The 24544-nt window shown below is 36.8% G+C and overlaps 1 protein-coding gene across 1 annotated transcript; it reads left to right on the top strand.

Moving 5' to 3' along the window:
• The first annotated feature begins 20370 nt into the window (after positions 1-20370).
• LOC126726420 (B3 domain-containing protein REM19-like) lies at positions 20371-23088 on the top strand. The gene is made up of 2 exons (XM_050431686.1): positions 20371-22438; positions 22532-23088. Exons 1-2 carry the CDS (start codon positions 22163-22165, stop codon positions 22787-22789), a joined length of 534 nt encoding a protein of 177 aa, XP_050287643.1. The 5' UTR covers positions 20371-22162; the 3' UTR covers positions 22790-23088.
• The last annotated feature ends 1456 nt before the right edge of the window (positions 23089-24544 follow it).

Here is a 24544-nt window from a genome sequence, read left to right as displayed (position 1 = left end):
TGCCCTAAGAAGTAATGACGAGTTACTGGGCACAAGTCTAGACCTAGCCAAGGAGAAAAGGGAAAAAGCCATGATCCAAATGGCCTACTACCACCAAAAGTTAAAACAGGGATACGAAATTAATGTAAGGCTGCGACCCCTAGGGCCAGGCGACCTTGTGATGAGAAACATTTTTGGCAGCACCAAGAACCCTTCTTGGAGCAAGCTAGGACCCAACTGGGAAGGACCATACCGCATCACCTCTGTGGCAGGAATAGGTGCATATTATCTGGAGGACCTAGACGAGAAAATTGTACCTCGCCCATGGAATGTAAACAATCTAAGAAGATATTATTATTAATGAAAACAGATGTGCCTTTGTTTTGTCTCGTGATTGTTGCGTGTTCATTGTCTCACTTCTATCTATCCAAGTGTTAAACAGAACCTAAGTCCTGCATGGCTCCTCGGACCACAGACTTGGGAGAAATTAACAACTTAAGGCATCTATCTAAGTTTTAAACAGAACCTAAGTCCTGCATGACTCCTCGGACCACAGACTTGGGGGAAATTAATAAATTAGGACATCTATTCGAGTGTTAAACAGAACCTAAGTCTTGCATGGATCCTCGGATCACAAACTTGGAGGAAATTAACAACTTAAGGCATCTATCCAAGTTTTAAACAGAACTAAGTCCTGCATGGCCCCTCGAACCACAGACTCAGGGGAAATTAATAACTTAGGACATCTATTTCGAGTGTTAAATAGAACTTAAGTCCTGCATGGCTCCTCGGACCACAGACTTGGGGGAAATTAACAACTTAAGGCATCTATCCAAGTTTTAAACAGAATCTAAGTCCTGCATGGCTCCTCGGACCACAGACTTAGGGGAAATTAATAACTTAGGACATCTATTCGAGTGTTAAATAGAACCTAAGTCCTGTATGGTTCCTCGGACCACAGACTTGGGGGAAATTAACAACTTAAGGCATCTATCCAAGTTTTAAACAGAACTTAAGTCCTGCATGGCTCCTCGGACCACAGACTTAGGGGAAATTAACAACTCAGGACTCTTGTGCAATTTTAAGGTACGTTTATAGTCTCGTACAATAGCATCTATTGTTCTAAATTCGTCGCATGACACCACCCCTTCTTATTTGTTTATATCGGTAGGATTATTGCAAACATTAACTAGAGGAACAATAGCATTAATTTTTAACAAAATAATGGAATTCTATCAACATCAGTCATAAAGATAAAAGAAAAATGAGAGAAAGATCATTCTATATTAATAGGCCGAGAATAATACAAAGGGAAGTCTTTGCAAAAGAATAAAATGTAAGATAACTCCCGTAAAAAAGAAAAAAAATACAGCAATAAAAACCCTAGGAGCTAAGCCTTGGCAGGAGGATTCTCTTTTTTCTCTCGCTGAGGAGGGGGAACGTCCTTAGCTTGGGAATTTGCCCCAAGATCCTCGGTGACCGACTCCTTAGTAGGATCCTTGGCCTTAGAGGAGGTTCTTTTGCCCTTGCTCTTGCCCTTGCCCTTGCCCTTGTTCTTCTCCATTTCCGCATCCTCGGCCTGGACGGCTACTTGACTAGAGCCCCCAACAATGTCAACTAGGGGGATGGCATCAGGGACAACTGTAGCCTGCTCAGAAGCTTCAGTAGCATCGTCAGGGGTCTCTCGGATCTCAGGAGGGAAAAAGACCTTCTCAGGCAACCTCAAGACCGAGTCTATGGGGATCCCTGCAGCATTAAGAGCGTGAGCCCATGAAATGCTGCAGTATTCCCTGCATACCTTTGGTAGCTCCTCGGAAAGCCTGGCTTCAGTCTCCTCCACCCCAAGCTGATAAGAAGCCTTCTTTTCAGCCCCGGCTGCTTCCCTAACTAGTTGAGCCTCTTCCTTGGCCAGCCGGGCCTTCTCCTTGGCTTTTTGTAACGCGGCCGTAAGATCCAACACTGTTTGCTTTTCAGTGGCGAGGTTGGTCTCGGTCACGAACAGTTTTTTGGCGCTGGTCTTTTGCTTGAGTTTCAGCATTCTTCAATCTGGCTTCAGTGCTTCTGCGACCCTTCTTAGCCTTTTTGAACTTCTCAGAAAGTTCATGATTCTCCTGCTTAAGAGACCCTAAAGTCTTCTTAACCTCGGCACGAGAGAGAGCCTCAACGTCAGCCAACTTGCGGTTGTTGCGGTAGTACTCCTCGGCCACGAACACTTACTGAGTATTCTGCCCAGAAAACAACAAAACAATATGTTAAAATGTGGTGGGGTCTAATAATTTAATCAAAGATAAGATGAATCGCTTTACCATTGCAAGGTCCCTCTTCAGGGATAGGAAGAGCTCAGGTTGCAAAAATTGCCTGTAAGCCTCCATGTCCCTAGGAAGGAGCACCGGCTGCTCTAGGGCCTCAACTATATACCCTGCTCGGCCCCTATTGTACTCTCGGACCGAGGCGGTATATGGAATGGCAACTCCATCTACCTCGAGTTTCGAGCTCCAAGTACGCGGACTAACGTGCTCTTCAACCCGGTCCCCATTTTCCCAGCTTTCTACGGATGGAGCCCTTTTATCCCTCTGCACCTAGGTTGTTTTTTGCTGTTTACCTGGGTGGGGACCCACCTCGCCTTCCTCAAGGGTTTTGACCGGCCTTTTCTTCTTCAGGTCCGGATTAACTTTTAGGCCGAGATCGGAAGGGAGTTAAGGAGCAACGGGAGGAAGAATAGGGGTCTGGGACTTGGAGGGCACCTTTGATGATTGCCCTTTGCCTCGGGAGGCCATCAACTCTCGTACGCTTTTTCCTTTGTTGGAAGCCATATTATCTACCTCCTCGTCTGAGGAGTCGTCCGAGTAGGCTATAACAAGTGGCACGTCGACCACTGAATTTCGGTCCTGCTCTCCCTCGGGATCTGAAAGCTTAATCAAAGGAGCTTTGGGAATATCCTCTTCAAAGTAGAACTCTTCTATCTCCTTCTCTAGAGAAAGACGAGATAATTCAGTTTCTCCTTCAACTTGTGCGCAGCTTCAAGATTGTCTGGTGAACGCAGTTGCGCAATTGGTAGAGGATTTTGAATGCCAGGTAAAACGATTGGCTTGAGATCGTTTCGAGCTAAAAACTTGGGCTTGGATACGTCAATCCTAGCCAATCTCGGACTACCAGCTCTTATGGCTTGGCCAACGTCTTGGAAGGCGCGGGATAGGGGTTGGTAGTCCAAAACCAAATGAGCCGCATGCAGTTGCCCGTCCTTGTTAACGTAGATCTCTGACCTCAAAAGGTAGTTCAAGGCCGGAACATTTACGTGGCTCACCCGAGGAGCAACGTGCTCTTTATCTGCAAAATAGCCGAGAAGGATATTGTGGTTAGGTTATAAAAATTTTGTTTAATTTTTAAGTAATAGAGAATGAAGCTAAAGGGTTAGACTCCCTCCCTAAAGGATTGGCCCTAGAGGCGCTGCACTTGGATCTCCTGCCTGAGTTGGACAATGAAGACCATCTCTCCACTCTCTTGAGACAACGAGGAAGTCATCCTTTATACCCTTATTGGATTTGGAGTGGTAGGAGATTAGCCTCACGACCTCGGACCGAGATTTAAGATAATACCCCGCCTTCTTGAGGTAGTGGCACTTGTACAGGTGAACTACATCGTGCCATGTAAGGCCTAGACCCATCCACTCGTTCAGGACATCTATGCTGCCTAAGATTCTGAACATATTTGGAGTGCACTGATGCGGTGTCAATCTATGGTTAAACAAGTAGTCCCGGGTAATCCTACGCATGGGAAGTGCCATTCTTCCTTCTATAAAAGCAATCGTGGGAATGACGACTTGACCCACTCCTCTATCTGTTAAGACTTCTTTTGGGGGACAATACTCCAAAACCACCCCATGTGGGATACGATATTTTGCCCTAAAAGCCTCCATGGCGGCCGAAGTATCTACTAGATACTTGAATTTACCCATCTAAATCAAACCGGAGGGCTGAGAAAGAAAATTGAAATAAAAATTGAGAGCCGAGGAGAAATTTGAAGCAAGAAGAGAGTAGAACTTATGGGTGTCCTTACAACAATCACTGAAACGCTTGGAAATCTCTTCAAGGAAGGATGTTTCGCAGAAGTAGCTATAGAAATTTAAAGGTCAGAAGTGTTCGTGAATCTCTGGGCACTGGAGTTCTCTGGACTTCTTATATGCTAGTAAAAAAAGGAAAAACAAGTTTCCTTAGGGCTTTATATAGTAAGGGGGAAAAAGGGGATCGCTCTCGCTCAAGAACTCGGGGAAGAATGTCAGCCGTTAGATTTGCGCCTTGCCGTTAGATAAGGGAGACATAAAGCTGCCTGGAGTAAATAGCCGCACCTCGTAAATTGTAGCGCGTCAAAAGTAACTGCCCCCACACATGTGAATTAGGAACTAATTAAGCTCATCCCTTGTAAGGTCAAAACCCCGGTTTTCTCCTCAGAAGGAGATCAAAAATGGGAGTTTTGAGGGGCTATTGTGGGGATCGGCCCAAAATAACAGGTTGGGCCTTGGACCCATCCGAGGACCCCAGCCCATCCGAGGAGTCCAGCCCATCCGAGGAGTCAATGTGACTCAAGCAATCCATATTCAAACGTCACTGGAAACGAAGGCGACATGTCCGAGGAGGAATTTCTCCTCGGATACTGAAAATCCGGAGCAAATGTACATCCCAGCCACTGAAACCCCTTTCCTAGATACGTAAATAGGAAGGAAACACGAAATATCTAAGCAAAAGCTGTCACCGCCACATTGAATGCACTGCAGCTACTTTCCTAGCCATATTAATGTGGAGAAGACCCCTGAACAGTGAACCTTGGCTACCGCAACTCACAAATAACTGAGATGGGTGTCTGATAGGACAGGTGCTCAAGTAAGGGTTTAGATGATCGATAAGTGTAAAGCCCAGATGATAAGAAAGGGCCTATATAATGTGTATAAGTCCTCGTAAGAGAGGGCATAAAAAAAAAAAAAAAAAAAAAAAAGACTATTGCAGGTAAAGAGGTTCTGCTGCATTACTTTGTATCCAGAAATTAGGTTTGACCCTTATTATTCTTGAAGATTTTGAAGCATAATGACTTTGGTTCTTGTTCATATATTCCCTCAACCCATGCAGCAATTCGTTTAACTTACTTAAACCTTTTGGTTCTTGTTCATATATTCCCTCAACCCATGCAGCAATTCGTTTAACTTACTTAAACCTAGTTCTTAAACCCACACTCTACAAGAATTCATTGTGTTGGACTTTTTGGACCAAGACTTGAATAACAAGGACTGGGCCACCAAATTGTTCCCCTAAATATGTTATAGTTTGAGAATTAATGATTAAATAGGGTTATACATGTTTAGAAAAAAACAAATATAGCTAGACATGTGTTGATGCCCACTTTTGACAAATGACCCAATAGCAGAAGAAGCCCAACAATATGAAAAAAGTGAGAAGAGAAAATAGTAAAGCAAGCCCAGTAGGCCCACAAGAATAATAAGAGATAAAGAAAAAGTAAATGGGTCGGGGAAGCCAGGAAATGAATTAGTAAATTCATTAGGTTGGCTTAAAGGCCAATAAGCCCAAAAAGTAATAAGAGGTAAAAATGTGGTAATTGGGCCAAGGAAGCCCAAAAGATTTAGAAAAAAGCTCATGGGAGTAAAAGAGGTAAAAAGGAAGTAAATAGGCCGAGGAAGCTTGAGGAATGAAATGGGGTGGCACAGCAAGAATGTTGGCCAATAAAGCCCCAAAGAGGTGAAGATATGGAAAGTGGATTGACATGGTAGGAGCATCAGCTCGTAAGCCCATGGGTAATGAGAAATAAAATAGAGGTAATGATATAGTAGGAACAATGAAGTAGCATGACAGGATCCCTAGCCAAGAGGCCCACGGACACAAGAAATAAGGGAACATGGGCCAGGCAAGTAGGAGAGAGCCTTCACCTAAGCAATGTCTGGCTTGGGGAAGGAGTGAAAGGCAAGGGACATGAGCCTAAAAGCCCTATATGTCCTTCACGCTGCAAGAGTTAAACACCTACCATAACGTACAGTAGAATAAGATAAACACGAAGGCAGCAGAAATGACGTAAAGGCCAGAAAGAAATGGATTCAGACGGAAGTAAAGCATACATAAAGGGCCCAGGCATCACCTACTTGCACCCAGCCAATACATGGGAGGTGGGCCACGGGTCAAGGGTATTAGAGGGTGTGGTCTGGCAGTGGGGAGAAAGAGAGAGTCTATTTTAGGGTTCCTGCTCAAACTTCTTTGGGAGAAATGTCCTGTTGGGATGGCATCTCACCCAAAAGAAGTAAGAATAAGATGGGACCACTTGATACATGCCATAGAGGTAGGTGAGGGAGATGCTCAATCTTTATCCAAATGAGAGTAGTAAGAACGGAGGAAAGTAAGAAACAAGACAAGCCATTTTGTCTGGGAATGAGAAGTGGTGCAGCCAACACATTCAGTGCAATGGTAGTGGCTGGGCAATCGGTAGGCCAATGGCAGTCTTGGAAGGACACTCATAGAAGCCAAAAGCGGTTGAGAGGTAAAAATGGAAAATCTCATCATGGCAAACAATATAAAAGGTGGTAGTTGTAAACAGTAGAGGGGCATCCAGAAAAGAGGTATCATCACCATGAAAAGAAATAGAGGTAGAGCAAGGAAGAAAAATGAGAGAAAAGAAAAGGAAAAATCAAAGAAAAGCATTAGTGATAGGAATAGAGGCATGCATCAATAGGCTATCCATTTCTCTCCCTCTTGACAAATCCACTCTCTGAGAAGTTAAGAATTAGAGTTTAAGTCATCTAGGTACTTTTTCCAAAGTGTGTAATCTCTATGGCAAAAGCCTTCTCTAAGATTACTCACATTGGAGATTGGCTCCCTTTTTGGACTTGTGTTTGCTGAATAGCTAAGTCCATATCTTTGGCAGACGAGTTTTACCTTTTGATTGATGAATGACTAGTTTGTTACTTTATTACTGAATTGCTTGTTGTAACTTTGTTACTTGTGGTTGTATTATTCTGCCATAACCTTGTTAGATTCCTTTGTCCTTTTATTTAGGTATTATAGATACCACATTTTTTACCCCTTATAACTCGGGCCCTCGTTCCTCAATTATGCCCAAACTCTAAGGTTCAAGGCACGCTTAGAGTCAAATCAAATATTAAATTGACTTAAGGAATGTTAAAATGGAAAATATAACCTTTTAAATAAGCAAAAATTTATTTTTGGAAATAAAATGACCAAAGTAGCCCTCAGCCTACATGCGTGGGTCACGACCTGCGTACGCGAGCCAAAGCATGCGTATGCAAGCATATTCTTGCGTACACAACTAGGGTTTAGAAGCATAAGAAAGGTAAGTTTTCTGCAATAATTGCTGAGGTTTGGAATGAATCTCACATCGTTTGGGAGCCATTCCAAATCCCATTTTCTCAACTATAAAAAGCCTTACATGGTACAATTTCAAAGCACACAAAAATCCCACTGGAAAAACCTAAAATTCACTAGAAAATAGTGAATTAAAAGGGAGTTTTACAAAACACCCTCAAGTCATTTTTTTATTTGATTGAGACCTTTTTTAGCCCTAATCCTTTTAGTTTAACATTGCTAATCACGTTTCTATTAATTTGTGAATAGATTGACTAGGAGGAACGGTCAAAATCAAGCTTGAAAGCTTCTTTTTTTGAAGTATTCTTTTGAACTTTTCTTTTTCCATTTCTGTCTTTAATTTTTTCTTTAATCTGTTTCTTTTTTTCGGTTATGTTTATATATGTTTGTTTAGGTTAGTTTTAGGCTTTCTTTATGTCTCTTTTTTTTTTTTTTTAGCATGTTAGGTTGCTAGATTTACATTTTCTCTCTTGTTTGGCTTCTGCCCTGTTTCTTTGTTTTGGGTTTTCTGGGTAAAAATCAGCATACACATGATCTAGCTTGCACACATAAACTGAACTCATGTGTACGCAGACCTATTCCAGCATGCCTGATGCCGTTAATCAAAAACCCTGATTTTTTGTTTGTTTTGTTTCTGCATTCACATGTTTGTTTTGTGTAACATCTTTTTCATATGTTTTAAGCCCCATATTTTCCTGTTCACCTTTTAACATGTTTTTTTTTTTTTGTTATCACATGTTTAAATTAGGGTTTAGATTAGGGTTTCTTAGTTTTAATACCATTCATTCACATGTTCATACATTGATGCCATAGGTGTTGTGCTGCTGAAGGGTAAGTAAAAGGTAAGTCATGCATTAGCAATGTCCATGCATTTGTGTTAGAGTTTCTCTTTGATGATATGATGGAACATGCTTAGATGTGTTATTAGGGTTTATGATATGTTTTCCTTACTAAGATGATATGTATGTTGCCATGCTTGGGTGGTTGCCTTGTTCGATACATGAAAGGATTTTGTATGCTAGGGTTTCTTTTGTGTTTGGCTCTCTTGCTTTAGGTTGATAAGTATGTTGTTTTAAGATGAATGATGTCATGATTGTATGCATAGATGTATGCTAGTGTGTGTGTAAGTACAGATACAAGTATCGAACGTGCTTTTAATTAGGTTAAGATATAAGACACAACGATGGGAAGCCAACCTTAGGGTTGGGCAATCTTGAGTGCATAACACCTTTCCAAGAATGCACCTAAACTCCGAGCCTATACTCTGGTAGTAAGATCAAAAGTTCTTCCTCGAAATGACGCTATATTCATGGTTCTTAGACCATATAACTAGGTGGCAACTCCGACACTTTTTACCCCCCTTGTGTCCACATGCGTAAGTATTATTTGTTAAATGTTATAGCTATTCTGCCGCATTGCATTTCCTGCTGTAATAGTTGTTTCTGCCACAAGCACACCGTACACTCAGGACTTTTGCCAAGACACGTTTATGCTGAAATGACCCAACTTGTGCGCAAATTGGCCTAAGGTGTGTTTCACTTAGGCTAATCCCAACTCTCCTACCTCAAAATCACGGGCCGTGGTACAACAGAAGAGGTCAAAACCCAACAACACAAAAGGCCCACCACAACATGAATTTCACAATTCCACGAGAACTAATGGTCTAATAGATTGACCAAATTATCAATATGTACACATGCATTCATTGTGAAATATGTTTATATGTTTTTTTTTTTTTTTTTTTTTTTTTTTTTTTTTTTTTTTTTTTTAAAACGGTGGTGGGGCTTGCAAAGCATATTGAATTAGACGAAGCATGAAAAGCTGCGCTTGCACCAGTTTAGGTTAACGAGGATGGAAAAGAGATTAATGTACATATTCCACAATATGTCTACTAAAGCTTTCTTCTTCTTCTTCTTCTTCTTCTTCTTCTTTTTTTTTTTTTTTTTTTTTTTTTTTTTTTTTTACATTTAGACTTCTCAATAGTTTTTTATTTTATTTCTTAATACACGATCTTTTTAATAGAATAACATAACAATTTTTATTTTCCTTTGTGAAGTGAAACTCATTTGTCTCTCTCCTCCTCACTCATAAAATAGCTCAATTCTCATATGAGTCTCTCTTTACTACTTAACTAAGCTTTTATTTTCATTTTTAATGTCAAATTGTTTTAATTATTGAATTAGGGTTTCAACTTAATTAAGTTTGGTTTCAATTCTTTTTTGGATTGTTTTGAATCTTAAACAATTCAATAACATTGTTTGCTAAAACTTGAATGAAAAAATAGAAAACAAATAAATGGGAAAAAAAAAAAAAAAAACTATGATATTCAACGTTGACCTCTACTTCCCAAGTCCATTTTTCAGTTGCAGTTAATTATTGGTTCTTTGTCTTGAGTAATAAGTCTTGATGGTCTCAAATTGTTGATAAAGAACTACGATAAAGAGGAATACGAGTACACTAAAAACATAGATTATAAAGAGGTATTCATCATCCTCAAAAGGTTTTAACTACTTTTAATATAATATTTAAAAAAAAAAACTATTTTCAATATATTTTTTCATTATTATTGTTGTTTTACAATACTCATTATATTGTAGCTCCATTAGATACATAATTTAGATGCACACACTTTATTAGTACCAACTACAAATGTCATAATAACACCGTTAATATGTTAGATGAAAATTCTAACGTTATGTAATAATCATTCATTAAATTATTGGTTCTCAAATAAACTATATATTATATAACTTTATAACCAAACATGGGTCTTTAACTAGAATTATGCATCTAAATGAAATGTTTATTTCACATTAGTTGTGTGTGTTAGAGTTTCAATCCTTATAACCCTAGGCTACTACTACAAAAATTAGACCTTTTTGTAGTAGTGCTTTGGTTATGTAATATATTATAAAAAAAAAAAAGTAATATGAATACTACTTTCGTATTTGTATGTTCTAATAAGGGTCCGTTTGGATACAGCTGAAAACTGAAAACTGAAACTGAAAACTGAAAAACACTGTAGCAAAATAATTTTTAAATATGTGAATAGTATCGTGGGACCCACTTTTAATGAAAAAGTTGCTGAAAAATGTATTTTGTGGGACCTATGAACAGTGCATAAAAGCACTGTTCACAACAAAAAAGTCAAAAAGTTACGGCTTGACCCAAAAAAAAAAAAAAAAAAAAAAATTTCTGAAACGTAAACGTGCGTCTGGGAAGCAAAACGCGCTTCCCAAACGCACTCTAAGTATAACTATTTCCTAAAAAAAAAATGATTTTTTTTTGGTGTTTGTGAATAGGATCTATTCACGTTGTTCCCTTTTCCTATTTTTATTTGCCGATTCATATGAAGTGTTAATAGAATTGTGTGTTTGTTTGTAAATTAATAAATATATTTTTTACACGTGACTTTTAATTACTATAATAGTTAATTTACTTTAGGTACAACTATTAAAGTTTTAAGTGACTCATTAATTATTAATATAATCTTCTATTCATATTGATAATTTTAATAAGCTATGCATTGCATGAGAATAATACTAGTTATAGGATAAAAGGTTTTTTTGAGAATAGTTATTATAGGATAAAAGTTAAGTCATAATAGTTATGGGAATGCCAAGTAGATACCCCATCCAATTGCCACTTGTATGGATTTTACTAATAAGTTTGTGTTTATCACTTTATTTTTTATTCATCTCAATTTAGAGATAAATTGATAAAATGGAATTTTTTTTTTTTTCCTTTTTTATGTTTGATGTTCAAAATAGCGAAGTAGACGTCCATCCAATTGCCATGTGTACAAGTTTTACTAATATTTTTACTTTTAATTTTTTGAGCATCATGGTTTGTTTATCACTTTATCTTATTTTTAATTCGTCTTAATCTAGAGTGAAATTAATATAATGAATCTTTCGTTTTTTTTTTTTTTTTTTTATATCCTCAAAATAGAAAATTATCGACATTGTCATATGATAATATACTTATAATTAACACTTATTATATTAAAGTGATTTCAATTCTATAAAGAATTCTAACTAAGCCTTATGTCTATGCATAACCATAGAACAATGCTTCCTCACAAAGTTCTCTAAGCTGAAGCTCCCTCGATAGTTACTGTCAACTTGGCTTTTTTGTGAACTAAAACAATTCTTCACGGAGTCCTTGTAGCAGTCGTCCCACCAAAGGATTCTCATCTTTTTTGAAACATCGTATACGGGCTAGTAAGGAAGCTTTCAAACTTAGATTTCTTAAAACGAAAATCTCATTTAGAGTGGTAGATGCATCAGGGTGAAGGGGGCATGTATTGCCTTAGGACCGGATTTTCTTCTGAAATTGATGGTTGCACTTGAGGAGGAATTTCCAATATTTGGACGACAAAGTCTACATTGAGCATACTGGCAAACCGAGGGCTCAAGGAACCTTAGTGAAGTTATTTCCTCCAAAGCCTCCGAAGTGCTCAAATACTTGCAGATTGCCTCGATAGTACCCGAAGATGAAGAATAAAAATGTTATTAAGCCTTATGTACATAACCATAGAAAAATAAATAGTTGGTTGGCTGGACTTTTTTTTTTTTTTTTTTTTTTGAGAATGTGGTTGGCTGGACTTGGTTTCATTTTTTATAGGTAGAGAGAGTGAGGAAAATTAGAGAGGATTTTAAAATTTTCTTTATACTATTTTAATTTCTCGTTAGGAAATTGAAAAATAAAATCTTGAATATCAATCTAATGTACTCAACAATTGTGTTCTAAAAACTTAGAAAATGGTATTTGGTAATTTACTTAAAAAAATTACTATTTTTTACTTTCTTAAATTATGAATATGTGTTGTACACACTTCAGATTTAGTTTCTAGATGTTCACAATAGAAAAAAAATTTATTAGTCATCTCATCTAAAAATATGTATATGAAGTCATTGGTTTTACAAGTTGTTCACACTTCATATTTTGTTTCATATAAAAATATAAAACAATCTATTTCCTACGTACAAGAACAACAACAAAAAAAATTTCATTCCTTTGAAAGGCAAATGCATCTCATGAAAGATTGATACAATATTTGAAAGAGATGCTAATCTGAAGGGATATTGATGGAATACAACCCCTTGTCTGACAATCAGGCTTCCCTAAATGATGGTAAATTCTAGTCCAGCAACCAGCGAACTTGATCCAAAGATAAAAAGATATAGTGGATTTTTTTTTTTTTAATGTTCAAAATAGCCAAGTAATAGACCTATTCAATTGCCACGTGTGCAAATTTTACCCATAGTTTTACTATCGATTGTCCAAGTGTCATGGTTTGTATTTATGATCACTTTATCTCATTTTTTATTCATTTTCATATATAGATAAATTAATACAATGCATTTTTTAATGCTCAAAATAGTAAATTATCACCATTGTCATTTAATGTTATATATATAATTTGAATTTACATATTAAAGAGAGTAATTCTATAATAATAATTTCTTATTAACTCTTATGTAGATACATAACCATAATTAATGTTTGTTGGATTAGTATGAGACTGTGTTTAATCATTTTAAACACATTTGAAATAGATAATTAAAGAGTATAGTTATAGCTTTTATGATAAATCCTGATAGAATTTACATTCTAATAAATAACAACTAGTTATAAACTGTTTATGAATCTCTATTGTTATAACTATTGACTTATATATATAAAAAAAAATATTATTTTCCTTATTTTTGTAAAGAAACTTGATATTCTTAAGGCTTGACAATGGTTTAATAATGTTGGCAACCATTAAGCAATAAATTATTGGTTGGTTGGAATTTGTTTCATTTTTTAGAGGGAGGAGGTAAAAAATAAAGAATTTGAAAATTGTCGTTATATATACTTGTTTTAACTTGTCAAGCCCATGTACAGGCTCTCGAAAAGTTTAAGAATCCTTTCATTTGGGAAGACGGCTACTATGGGACTCCGTGAAAAAAAATTTAAGTTCGCAAAAAAGTCAAGTGGACTATAACTTTCATTTTTTTTAATCGCGGCAAGGAAGCATTGATCTATGGTTATGTATAAATATAAGGTTCAATAAGAAGTTTTTATATAATTGAAATCACTTTAATAAAAAATAAGTGTAAATTATATGTATAATATCATATGACAATCCTGATAATTTTCTATTTTGAGCATAAAAGACAAAAGGCAAATAGAGAACTTGAAAATTGTTGTTATACTTCTTATTAAACCTTATATTTATACATAACCATAGATCAATGCTTCCTTGCAAAGTTCTCGCAGCCGACGCTCCCGCGATTAAAAAAATGAAAGTTAAAAGTCCACTTGACTTTTTTGCGAACTTAAAATTTCTTTTCACGGAGTCCCTGTAGCAGCCGTCCCACCAAATGAAAGGATTCTCATCTTTTTTGAAAGCCCGCATATGGGCTTGTAAGGAAGCTTTCAAACTTAGATTTCTTGAAACAAAATTCTTTTTTTTTTTTTTTTTTTTGAAAGGCAACATAACTGGAATTTCAATACCAAATAGAAAAGAGAGTACAACAAAGCCAAAAGGCAAGCTCAATACAGAATCAAACTACACACCCTCTTCCTGAATAACCTGAGCCACCATGGGAGGACAAACTCCCTTCCAAACATAAGATTCTTCCTTCTGCCTAGCATATTGCGCAAGCATATGAGCTGCCTTGTTGTATTCCCTTTTCTCATGCTTGATATTCCAACTACTAAACGAAGACAACAAACCACGAATCCCTTGATACACATGGCCAAGCCAGCCACTTGTTTCAGCTTCTGTGACATTAGAAATAACTATTAATGCATCAGATTCCAAAATAATATGAGATAGCTTTTGCTCTTTGGCAAGAAGAAGACCACACTCCATAACCAGAGCTTTAACTTCCTCCACTGAATATTGACCCTGTAGATATTTACAGCAAGCAGCAAGAACATTACCATCTACATCCCTTATAACTACTCCCACACTTGAGTTTCTTTCATTTTTAGATGTGGCACCATCTACATTGATCTTAACAGAACCTAGTGGAGGCACTGTCCACTTCCCATATGTCTTAGCCAAGCCTTGAGAGCAAATTATTGGGGCGCTTTTGAATTCACAAATATATTTTTCAGCAAAACACCAAATCTGGTGAGGATATTGACTTGAGGCCTCATGCACAATTTTATTCCTATTATACCATATTGCCCATGCAACCCCAAAGGAAACCTCCAAGTCACAGGAAGTACCCGATTCAATAAGTTTCATAGCAATATCTATAATATCCATATTTACATCCAGCAAATTAACGAGATTATTTACTCAACAACTCCATACTCTCCTAGCCACTTCACATTTAACAAAAACATGGAAATTTGATTCAAGCTCTTTCCCACAAGCCGGACAAATATCACAAATATTAATACCCCTTCTTTGCAAGTTCACAAAAGTAGGAAGAGCATTCATACACATTTTCCAAGCAAAAATACGTACCTTGGGAGGAATGTTCAAGTGCCAAAATTTCTTCCAAAGAGGGCTCCTAGCATCACCCAAGGAGCTTTCACCTTCCTCCATTGTTTCTAGCACCCTAACCGCAATATAATAAGCACTTTTTACACTGAATTCTCCCTTTTTATTACCCACTCATATGATTTGGTCTTCTGGAAGGCTATGGCTGAGGGGAATATTTAGGATAGTCCTTGCTTCAAAAGGCAAGAACAAAGATCTTACTACATCACTTTTCCACCTCCTCGTGTCTCTATCAATCAGTGTCAAGACCCTAGGATAATCATTAAAATGCTTTGGGGAGGAGATTACTTTGTATGTTGTTGGAGTAGGAAGCAACTTATCCTCCCAAATATAAATCCTTTCGCCATTGCTAACTCGCCACCGACTACCTCTTTTAACTACTTCCAACCCATTGAAGATGCCCCTCCAAGTATAAGAAGGGCTGGAACCAAGTTTTGTGTTAAACACATCACCATGCAGATAATATTTCACTTTATAGATTTGGGCCACTAGAGAATTAGGATTCGAAATCAACCTCCAACCTTGCTTAGCTAGCATAGCAAGGTTAAAAGCTTGTAAATTTCTGAACTCCATTCCTCCATTTAGCTTGGACTTACACATCATCTTCCAACTAACCCAAGCAATCTTAGATTCTCGACGCCTTTGGCCCCACCAAAACTTTCTCATCATTCCTTCAATCTCATCACAAATACTTTTTGGGATCTGGAAGCAGCTCATAGTGTAAGTTGGTATTGCTTGAGCAACAGCTTTAATAAGGATCTCTCGGCCACCCACTGAAAGCATTTTCTCCTTCCACCCCGATAATTTTTTCTCCACCCTCTCTTTGATTTCTTCAAATATTTCGACTTTTGACTTGCCAATGATTGAGGGTAGGCCAAGGTATTTTTTTTGTCGGGTATCCTGTATTGGACCCAACATATTCAACACTTCACATCTTCTATCATCTGGGGTATTGTTGCTGAAAAAGACTGAAGATTTATTCGCATTGATTTTCTGACCCGATGCAGCTTCATATAGCTGGAGAACATCAATAAGAGTTTGGCATTCTTGACTATTTGCCTTACAAAATAATAGGCTGTCATCTGCAAAAAACAGATGAGTGATCTTGGGACAACCTCTACATATTGATACTCCACTAATTCTTTGATTCATGGTAGCATTATTAATAAGGGAGGAAAAACCATCTATGCACAACAGAAATATATAAGGTGAAATTAGGTCTCCTTGACGGAGACCCCTTGTAGGAGTAATACTATCATAAGCAACACCATTAACAAGGATGAATAAGATACAAAGGTGATGCAATGCATGATCAACTCGATCCATTTTTCATGGAAGCCCATTTTCTCCATCACTTGTTTAATAAAACGCCACTCTACCTTATCATATGCTTTACTCATATCCAACTTTATTGACATAACACCCTCCCTACCATCCTTCTTATGTTCTAAATAGTGCATAAATTCAAAAGCTATAAGCACATTATCAGTAATAAGTCTCCTAGAGAGAAACACACTCTAATTTTCTAATATAATTTTAGGAAGGATAATTTTAAGATGATTGGCTAACACTTTTGATATGAGTTTATAAACAACATTACAAAGACTAATAGGTCTAAAGTCTGTCATTTTTGTGGGGTTTTTTATTTTTGGCACCAGAGTGATGTTTGTTCTATTTATCTCTACCATAGACATATTAGAATTAAGCACATTTAATACCATGCACATGACATCATTACCAACAATACCCCAATATTTTTGAAAGAAAGTAGCAGACATACCATCTGGACCTGGGGCTTTTGTTGGGTGCATCTATTTTAGAGCTACCTCCATTTCCTCCCTTGTGAACTCTTAAATAAGGCGTTGATTCATATCTTCAGTGACTTTAGTTGGGATAGTATCTAGGACTTCTGAGATGCGAGTTGGATAAGAAGTAGAATACAGATTCTTAAAATATGACATAGCCACCTTTGCAATACCATTAATAGAGTCATGCCAATTCCCATTTTCATCCATAATACTATTGATAGTATTTCTCCTTCTCCTATCTGAAGCCCTAGTGTGGAAGTATTTCGTATTTCGATCCCCAAGGCCTAACCATTGCACCTTCGATCTCTAATGCCACATAATTTCTTCACTATCCAATAACTCATTAATCTCCTTTCTTATCACATTAATCTCACTTCCTAAGCTGCCATCTTTATCTCTACAGACTAGAGTACTGAGAGTCTCCCTCTTCTTTTGAATTTGCTTAGGAATTTGCCCAAACACCATTTTGTTCCATTTAAAGAGGTTTTCAGCACAATGACTTAATCTAGCAGCTATCCCAATAGGAGAATTTAATTCTTGACTGCCATCCCAGACTTCTTGGATGATATTTTTGCATTCCTCCCTTCTTACCCACATCGCTTCAAATTGAAATCTACGTCGATTAGGATGCTTCTGAACAACAGTATTACCAGAAATAAGTAATGCACAATGGTTAGATGTGAATTCCAACAAATGATGCACTTTTATATCTTTGTAATAATCAACCCACTCAAGAGTAGCCAAAGCACAATCCAATCTTAAATACAATCTACTCTCACCCTCCTGCATATTACACTAGGTAAATTCAGGACCACAGTAACCTAGATCCTTGAACCTACAATGGTGTATTGCTTCTCTAAACTCATCCATTTGTTTTTGAGACCTTTGCACCCCACCCAATTTCTCTTCTACCGACACAATTTCATTAAAATTACCAAAGCATAGCCAGGGCAGTTGATACTTTTGGCTAAGGCTTTTCAAAAGATCCCACGACTCCTTTCTCTGATGAGTTTTAGGATTTTTGTAAAAACCCGTGATGCGCCACTGAAAACCAAATTCCAGGTCAGTCACAAAAGCATCAATGTAACTCCCTGAATAGCCTTGAATTTCCACTTTTATGTCCCTACTCCATAACATAGCTAAACCCCCACTCCTCCCCACACTAGGAATAATTAGACCATTCAACAAACCAATTTTAAATTTCTCTTTTTCCATCTGATATTTCTTCATTTTTGTCTCCATCAAGAAGACAATTTTGGGCTTCCAACGTTGCACAAGTTCGCGCAACACTCGAACTGACTGGGGGTTCCCAAGCTCCCGGTAGTTCCATCCTAGAGTAATCATTGGTCCAGGCGGTGCTACTCAGCAGTCACCATCGTTTCAGTAAAAAAATTTACCCCATCTCCATGTTTCTCCTCACAAAAATGTTTTTGAGCTCTATCATCCCATACAAACAACATATCATCATTAAATTTTCTTTTTTTACTTACCTCTCAGGCTTGCTTAGACTTCTCAATATTTTGGGTCTTTCCTTTTTCCCTTGCCATGCTCTTAATTTTGCCTCTAACTACTTTTTTACATAACCAACCTGGGCTTTGTGGCTGACTACCTCGAGCCTCACTTGAGCTTTCTTTTCCTTTCAGCCCTAAAAGGCTTAAAACTTCAGCCTCTCTTATAACCGGCCTACTTTCCTTGTCCTCACTTAAGCCTCCTTTTCCTTTAGACCCAATTGGGCTTAATATTTCATCCTCTTTAAAAGCCGGCCCATTCCTCTTCTCAGTTACTTCCTGACTTACCTTATTCCCATGCAATTCATTCCCAACTATTTCGGTTCTAGCACCCTTTTGCTCCTCACATGATGTCCTATCCAGCCCCTTACTCGAAGCTTCTGGAGCAATATCATCCCATCTGATCTGCCTTCCCATTTCCCTATGAGTTGACGTGACAGAACCTTCCACCATGCCCAAGGGGACTGCATCCATCATATCAGCTGAACCACTCCCTTCATCAGCTCCATCGGCCTCCATTACAGCAAGCGAGCTCCTCCTTTTAGCTCCGGTCTCTTCACCAGCCCCACCGTCCACCACCCTAGATTGTGAGCCCCCTTTTTTAGCCTCAAACTGTATCTTCAACTTATCCTTATTACCTCCATTTTTTATAACTCCACCAGCCTTCAACCATTCACCATATTGCCTCCCTAATCGTTGCTCCATTGGACTAGCTTGACAATGCTTTTCATCATGCCCAAGAAAGCCACAAATGTAACAAAAATTAGGTAGTCTCTCATACCTAAAATCAACCCAATGTCTTCCACCTTCTTCATTCTTAACATATCCCCCCCTATGGAAAGGTTTATCAATTGGAACCTCTACCCTTATTCTTAAAAATTTAGCTAGATCCGCTTGCATAGCCCGCTTGTCAACTTCTAGCACCCTTCCAATCTTACTGCCAATTTCCTTCCCAATTACTTCAGTCATATTCTCAAATGGTAAGCCCTAAATCTGCACCCAAAAAGGGGAGCTGGAGAAACTGATATTTTTTTATGTTAAGCCTTTCTTCCACCGGCATAAAAGGAGAAGATTGTTGTCAAAATTTCAAGGCCCGCTTTTCTCAACCCACTCTAACTGACATCTTGAACTAAATTTAAATTGTAAAAGATTATTCCCTACCTCCACAATCCTTAAATTAGAGCCCATCTTTCATGCTGCCTTTAGAGTATTCTTTAGAGCTCTTATATTTTGATAATGATCTGAAAGTAAACGCCCAAATAAGCTCAATGAGCATTCTTCAAGGATTTCAGAGTTGCTAATGTTTGCAATAACAATATCCTCTTCTTCTTCCTTTGTAAGCTTTAACTTTTCCAAACCATTCACCACTCCTTGATCCATGCAGTCACCACGCAAAAAGAAAGGGCTATAGCCAATTTAGAAACTGGTGCAGACCCAGAAAAGCCCTTAGACAGATTTTTAAGGGAGAGAGGAAGCTCTTAGCTAGTTGAGAGAGAAAAAGACTCTTATTGAAGAGAAAAGTAAGACACCTACAGGGGAGAGAGAAAATGTCGTTTTTTCTTCTTTTTTTTTAGTTGAAACAAAATTCTCATTTAGAGTGGCAGATGCTTTCAAATCATTTGCCCTAAGGGCACGAAGGGCTCTTGTATTGCCTTGGTGTAAACACCGCATTTTGTAATTATAAATAAATTTTGATTTTCAGCCACAATGATGAGCTTGACATATGTCAACCAAGGGAATTTAAAGATTTTACAATAATTCGGAAGTAATCACAATTTAAAAGTATTCAAACCACTTTGAAATCGATATTGAAAAATAATTTTTACTCACTGTTTTGATCATGACATTTTATCCACTAACAATTTTTTTGAGTAAGGTTTATTTTATTGGAAAGTAACCATCCTGAACTTCAATTTGAATACAAATTTTACTGAACTTATATCAAGTAAGTTATAATTATTTGGAGTTTGGACAATTGAGCAGTCCAATTTTTTGGATTTTAAAAATATCCAACAAGTTTATCTGAAATCACTTGTTTTTTCTTTTTTATTTTTGGTTAAAATACAAAACTTACCTTATAAATTTTATTTTTTATCATTTCAGTTTTCTAAGTTTGTATTGCACTCCCACACACTTTTATTAATGTATATTTTTAAATTTCTGAATTATAGAAAAAACGTTAATTTAAAAAAAACACAAATACAGACTAAACCCAGAACGGCGACTCCTTCTTCACCCCTGAAGAACACCTCTGAAGAGCAAAATCTGAAACCCAAGTATTCAAAAGAAGAATAACCTTGAACAATCTCTGTGGGTTATTGATTGGCGAAGCTATGGCGTTGCAGAGGCAAATATTGAAGAAATCACTTGGAGAAGCCAAAGCTAAAGCAAAAGCAAAGTTTTGTAATTACCAGAATACCCTTCCTCTCTGCGGTTCCTTCTTCTCCACAGCTCCATCTTCAGCTGATTCTGATGATCGTTTGCCTCATTTGCCACCATTAGATCACGCGCCGAGGATGTACAATGGTCCACGCGCCAACCAAGTCTTCCAGAAGAGAAAGATATTTCTTTGATTCTCTTCTACCTTAGCTTAAATCTTGTTATATTTTGATTATTAATTATTTTTTTAGTTATTTTGGTTAATCATAATGAGGGACAATATATATATATATATATATATATAGCTGGACTTGGGTTTCAGATTTTGTTCTTCGGGGGTGTTCTTCACGGGTGGGAAGGGAGACACCGTTTTGGGTTTAGGTTTTAAAAAAAAAATTAACTTTTTTTTAAATTAACTTTTTTTTCTAAAATTCAGAAAACAAATTTAAAATAATTAAAGTGTAAAACGGCGTGTTTTGTATAAGTTAACGGTACAATTTGATGGATATTAAACTGAGGATTGAATTGAGTATAATTGAAATTTAGAAGACTAAAATGATAAAGGGCAAACTTCGAGTACTGAAATGATAAAATCTGAAACTTAGAGGGTGAGTTTTGTATTTTAGCTATATATATGATTTTTGTGCTTTTGTATGCACCAAACGGGTACCCTGGTTCTTGTTGGTCACTGACCTCTGCTTTGTAACATAGGAAACACCTTAGAAAGTGAGATGTATCCAATTAGATATGTGGCTATTTCCAATATATTGTTTGTCTAGTTTGAATGTTATGATGGTTAGGAGTTTTGTTCATTTAAAGTGAGTCAAATTAAAGCCAAGTTTCTTGATAATGACTTGGAACTTGGAAGCATAGTTCTGAGTTTATTTTATGGTAGACCAACCGATTTTCTTATGCAAAATTTCAAATATATAGCTAACCAAAGTTTCTGAACTCTCAAAAGAAGCCAGAGTGGTGGTCAATGATTAAAATGTTGGAGAAAATGATGAACCATGAGATAGTTAAAGAGTTTCTCTAGATCACATGTTTTCCTTATAACTACATCATTGTTGAACTTTGTGTTTGTCGAATTTTTATTGATTAGATTGTTCTGTAACTGATTTCATCAAGCAATTTTGAGTATTTGATCAGACTATAAACAAGGACATTTGATAAAACTTAGAAATATGGTAAAAGCCTGAAAGCCTGATCAACCTCTAAAATGTTTCATTCAAGTTATGGTTTGGTGTAGCTTTGCTGCAAAGATCACTATTGCAATTGTGATGATCGGAAGCCATTAATGTAAACCTTGGAAGCACAATTTTCTTGATTTAATTTTATATTGGAATTAAGAAAATGTAACTAGATTTTGTGCCCACAGAGGCTCCCTGAAAAAGTTTGTAAGGGAACATGGGGATAAACTTTCTAGCGTTGCTACACTTGCTGTTCCTAATGGCTGCACTTGGCAAGTGAGGTTGGAGAAGGCTAACAACAATATTTGGTTTCGTGGCAGCTGGAGGGATTTTGTCGAGTATCATTCTATCAATTATGGGTACTTCCTAGTCTTAATACAAAGGGAACTCAAAATTCCACATTCTTGTGTTTGATATGACTACTACTGAGATTAAGTATCCATCTAATGGGGATAAAAAAAGGCAGGGCAATTTGAATGAAAGTGAAATGTCTACTCCACAAGAGTTGTCTGTAAGAGAGGAAGTAGATACTGAATTGATCATTATAGAAAACCTTCCCATGTCTTCAACAAGAGGATCTGTGTTATCTGGAGGAGGAAAAAGGGCATTGCAAGCAGCCAGAATGTTCAAGCCAAAAAATCCTTCTTTCATCCGTGTCATTCCGGCATATAGTTTAAAACGCAATGTTATGGTGAGCCTTTATTGTATATATATGATTAGCTCTTGAAGTGTTTTAAAAGTCACTTTGAAATATGCTTATTTGCAATTCTACTATCTTGTGCAGTATGTCTGTCCTGAATTTGCAAAAAAGTATGCTCGTGGGAAAAAAAATGTCAAGCTTCAGGCTTCTAGTGGAAAATGGTGGCCTTGCCAGTTTTGTTTCAAGAATGGTACAACTTCACCCAAGACAATCGGCAAGGGATGGAAACCATTTGCTAGAGACGATGGTATAAAGGAAGGGGATGTATGTGTCTTTGAGTTGATCAACAGGATGGAAGTTGTGCTGAAAGTTTCAATATTTCGCGTAACTGAGTTTGCATGACAAGTAAAAAAACCTTCAGACTTGGACAACTTGCCTAAACTTGTGGTAGGTGATTTTGACGTGAAACTAAACATGGTACCTATTTTCTTATTGGGATTTTGATTACTAGAAGGACTAGGTATCTTAATGCCCAGATCTTTTGGTAAGTTTTGTCTATTTACTAGATCTTGTTGAAAAAAATTTGTAATTCCAAACTATGTTATTAATGCTTAAGCTATTTTGTAATTGCCTATACTTGGACTGTGGAAAGCTGGGAATTACACTCTTTGAGGAATCAGCCTATCAGAAGGCAATTAGAATCCTTATTCCATCAATACATAACCAAATTAAAGAAAGTACTATGGAGCCATAGCTCAGTAATGTGAAAAAACTAGATGGTGAAATTATTGTTGCTTTCAGAAATCTAATATTTTAATGTACAATCAAATAATGTGGATGATGCAGAAATCTACTGCAAACCAAATATATCTTGTTCTAACAAGCTTTGAGAAGGTATGTGGAGCATGTAATATATATGAGAGAGAAAAATAGACGAGGAGCATTAAATTAGTAGAGAAATTATGGTGCTAAAAAAAGAGTTTTGAACCTTGAGATAAGTAGATTAGACATTGTCACATATTGCACCTAATCGAAATCCTTGTCACATGTACAAGGGTCATTATCACTTTTTTACATAAATGGATTAATAGGCTCACTCTGAAATTTGAGAGAGAGAATCAAAATCTGAGGAGCAATGCTACAGACACAATAGTTTTGACAACAAATTTCACACTTGTTGAGTTCGTAGTTAATTATTGATTTTTATATAGGCTTACCATTGACATTTTTTTATCATTCACCATTAATAACTTGCCACCTCAAATATGTGTGAAATTTGTTGTCAATTCTGATATGCCTCTAGACATATTGAAATCTAAGATAGGAGAAATTAGGAGCAAAATGAAATGGAAAGAGACTTTTACTGTGCCTTGCATTGATATAGAATTCTTGTAAATTGATTAAGGAACAAATTCCTTCATTTCTTGTTCCTTAAGGCATTCCTACCAAATACCAAAAATATTTTTATTCATTCCCTTTATTTATTTTTTGCTTAATGAAAAAAGGAGTAAAGAGGCGACTTGAGTTAGCGTCTTCCACCTGGACATGACTATAGAATATTCATCCCATATATAGATATATAAACTTCCAAAAATGACTAAGAAATTATGTGTCTCGATTTGATGTGATAGACTTTAGAATACCATGATGATTAACCACTTAATTGAAAGATTTTGCAGGACAGTCTCCTTAGCTTAGCTGAGCCACTGAACTAGAATGACTTTGTTGTGGGTTTTTTGACTCCTTGTTTAAGGGGACTATGCCCCATATCTGTTGTCGGATCAAAATTTATACTTTTTTCTTTGGGGACAGACGGAGGTATCATTGGAACTATAAAATTCAATGGTCAGTGTAGGATCAATTTTGTTCTTTGTGCATCCCTAAAAATAAGTTACCAAAATTGTCCTATTAATTTGGACACTCAACAATTTTAAAAATGAGAGCAAATTCTTGATAGACAATGTTTTCGTCCAAACCTATGTAGAGGAATGTCCTTCAACTCAATTAATAAAATTATTCGCATAGATTAAATTACATGACTCAATAAATAAGGTAAAATCCACAAATTTTTTAAAATTTAGGAAAATAATAAAATATAGCATATACACTTTTTCAAACGAAATAGATTGCTATTTTAAGACAGCCAAATATGGGATA

The sequence above is a fragment of the Quercus robur genome, chromosome 5 (assembly GCF_932294415.1).
Source record: "Quercus robur chromosome 5, dhQueRobu3.1, whole genome shotgun sequence".
NCBI classification, from domain to species: domain Eukaryota; kingdom Viridiplantae; phylum Streptophyta; class Magnoliopsida; order Fagales; family Fagaceae; genus Quercus; species Quercus robur.
This window is presented reverse-complemented; position numbering and strand designations above follow the sequence as displayed.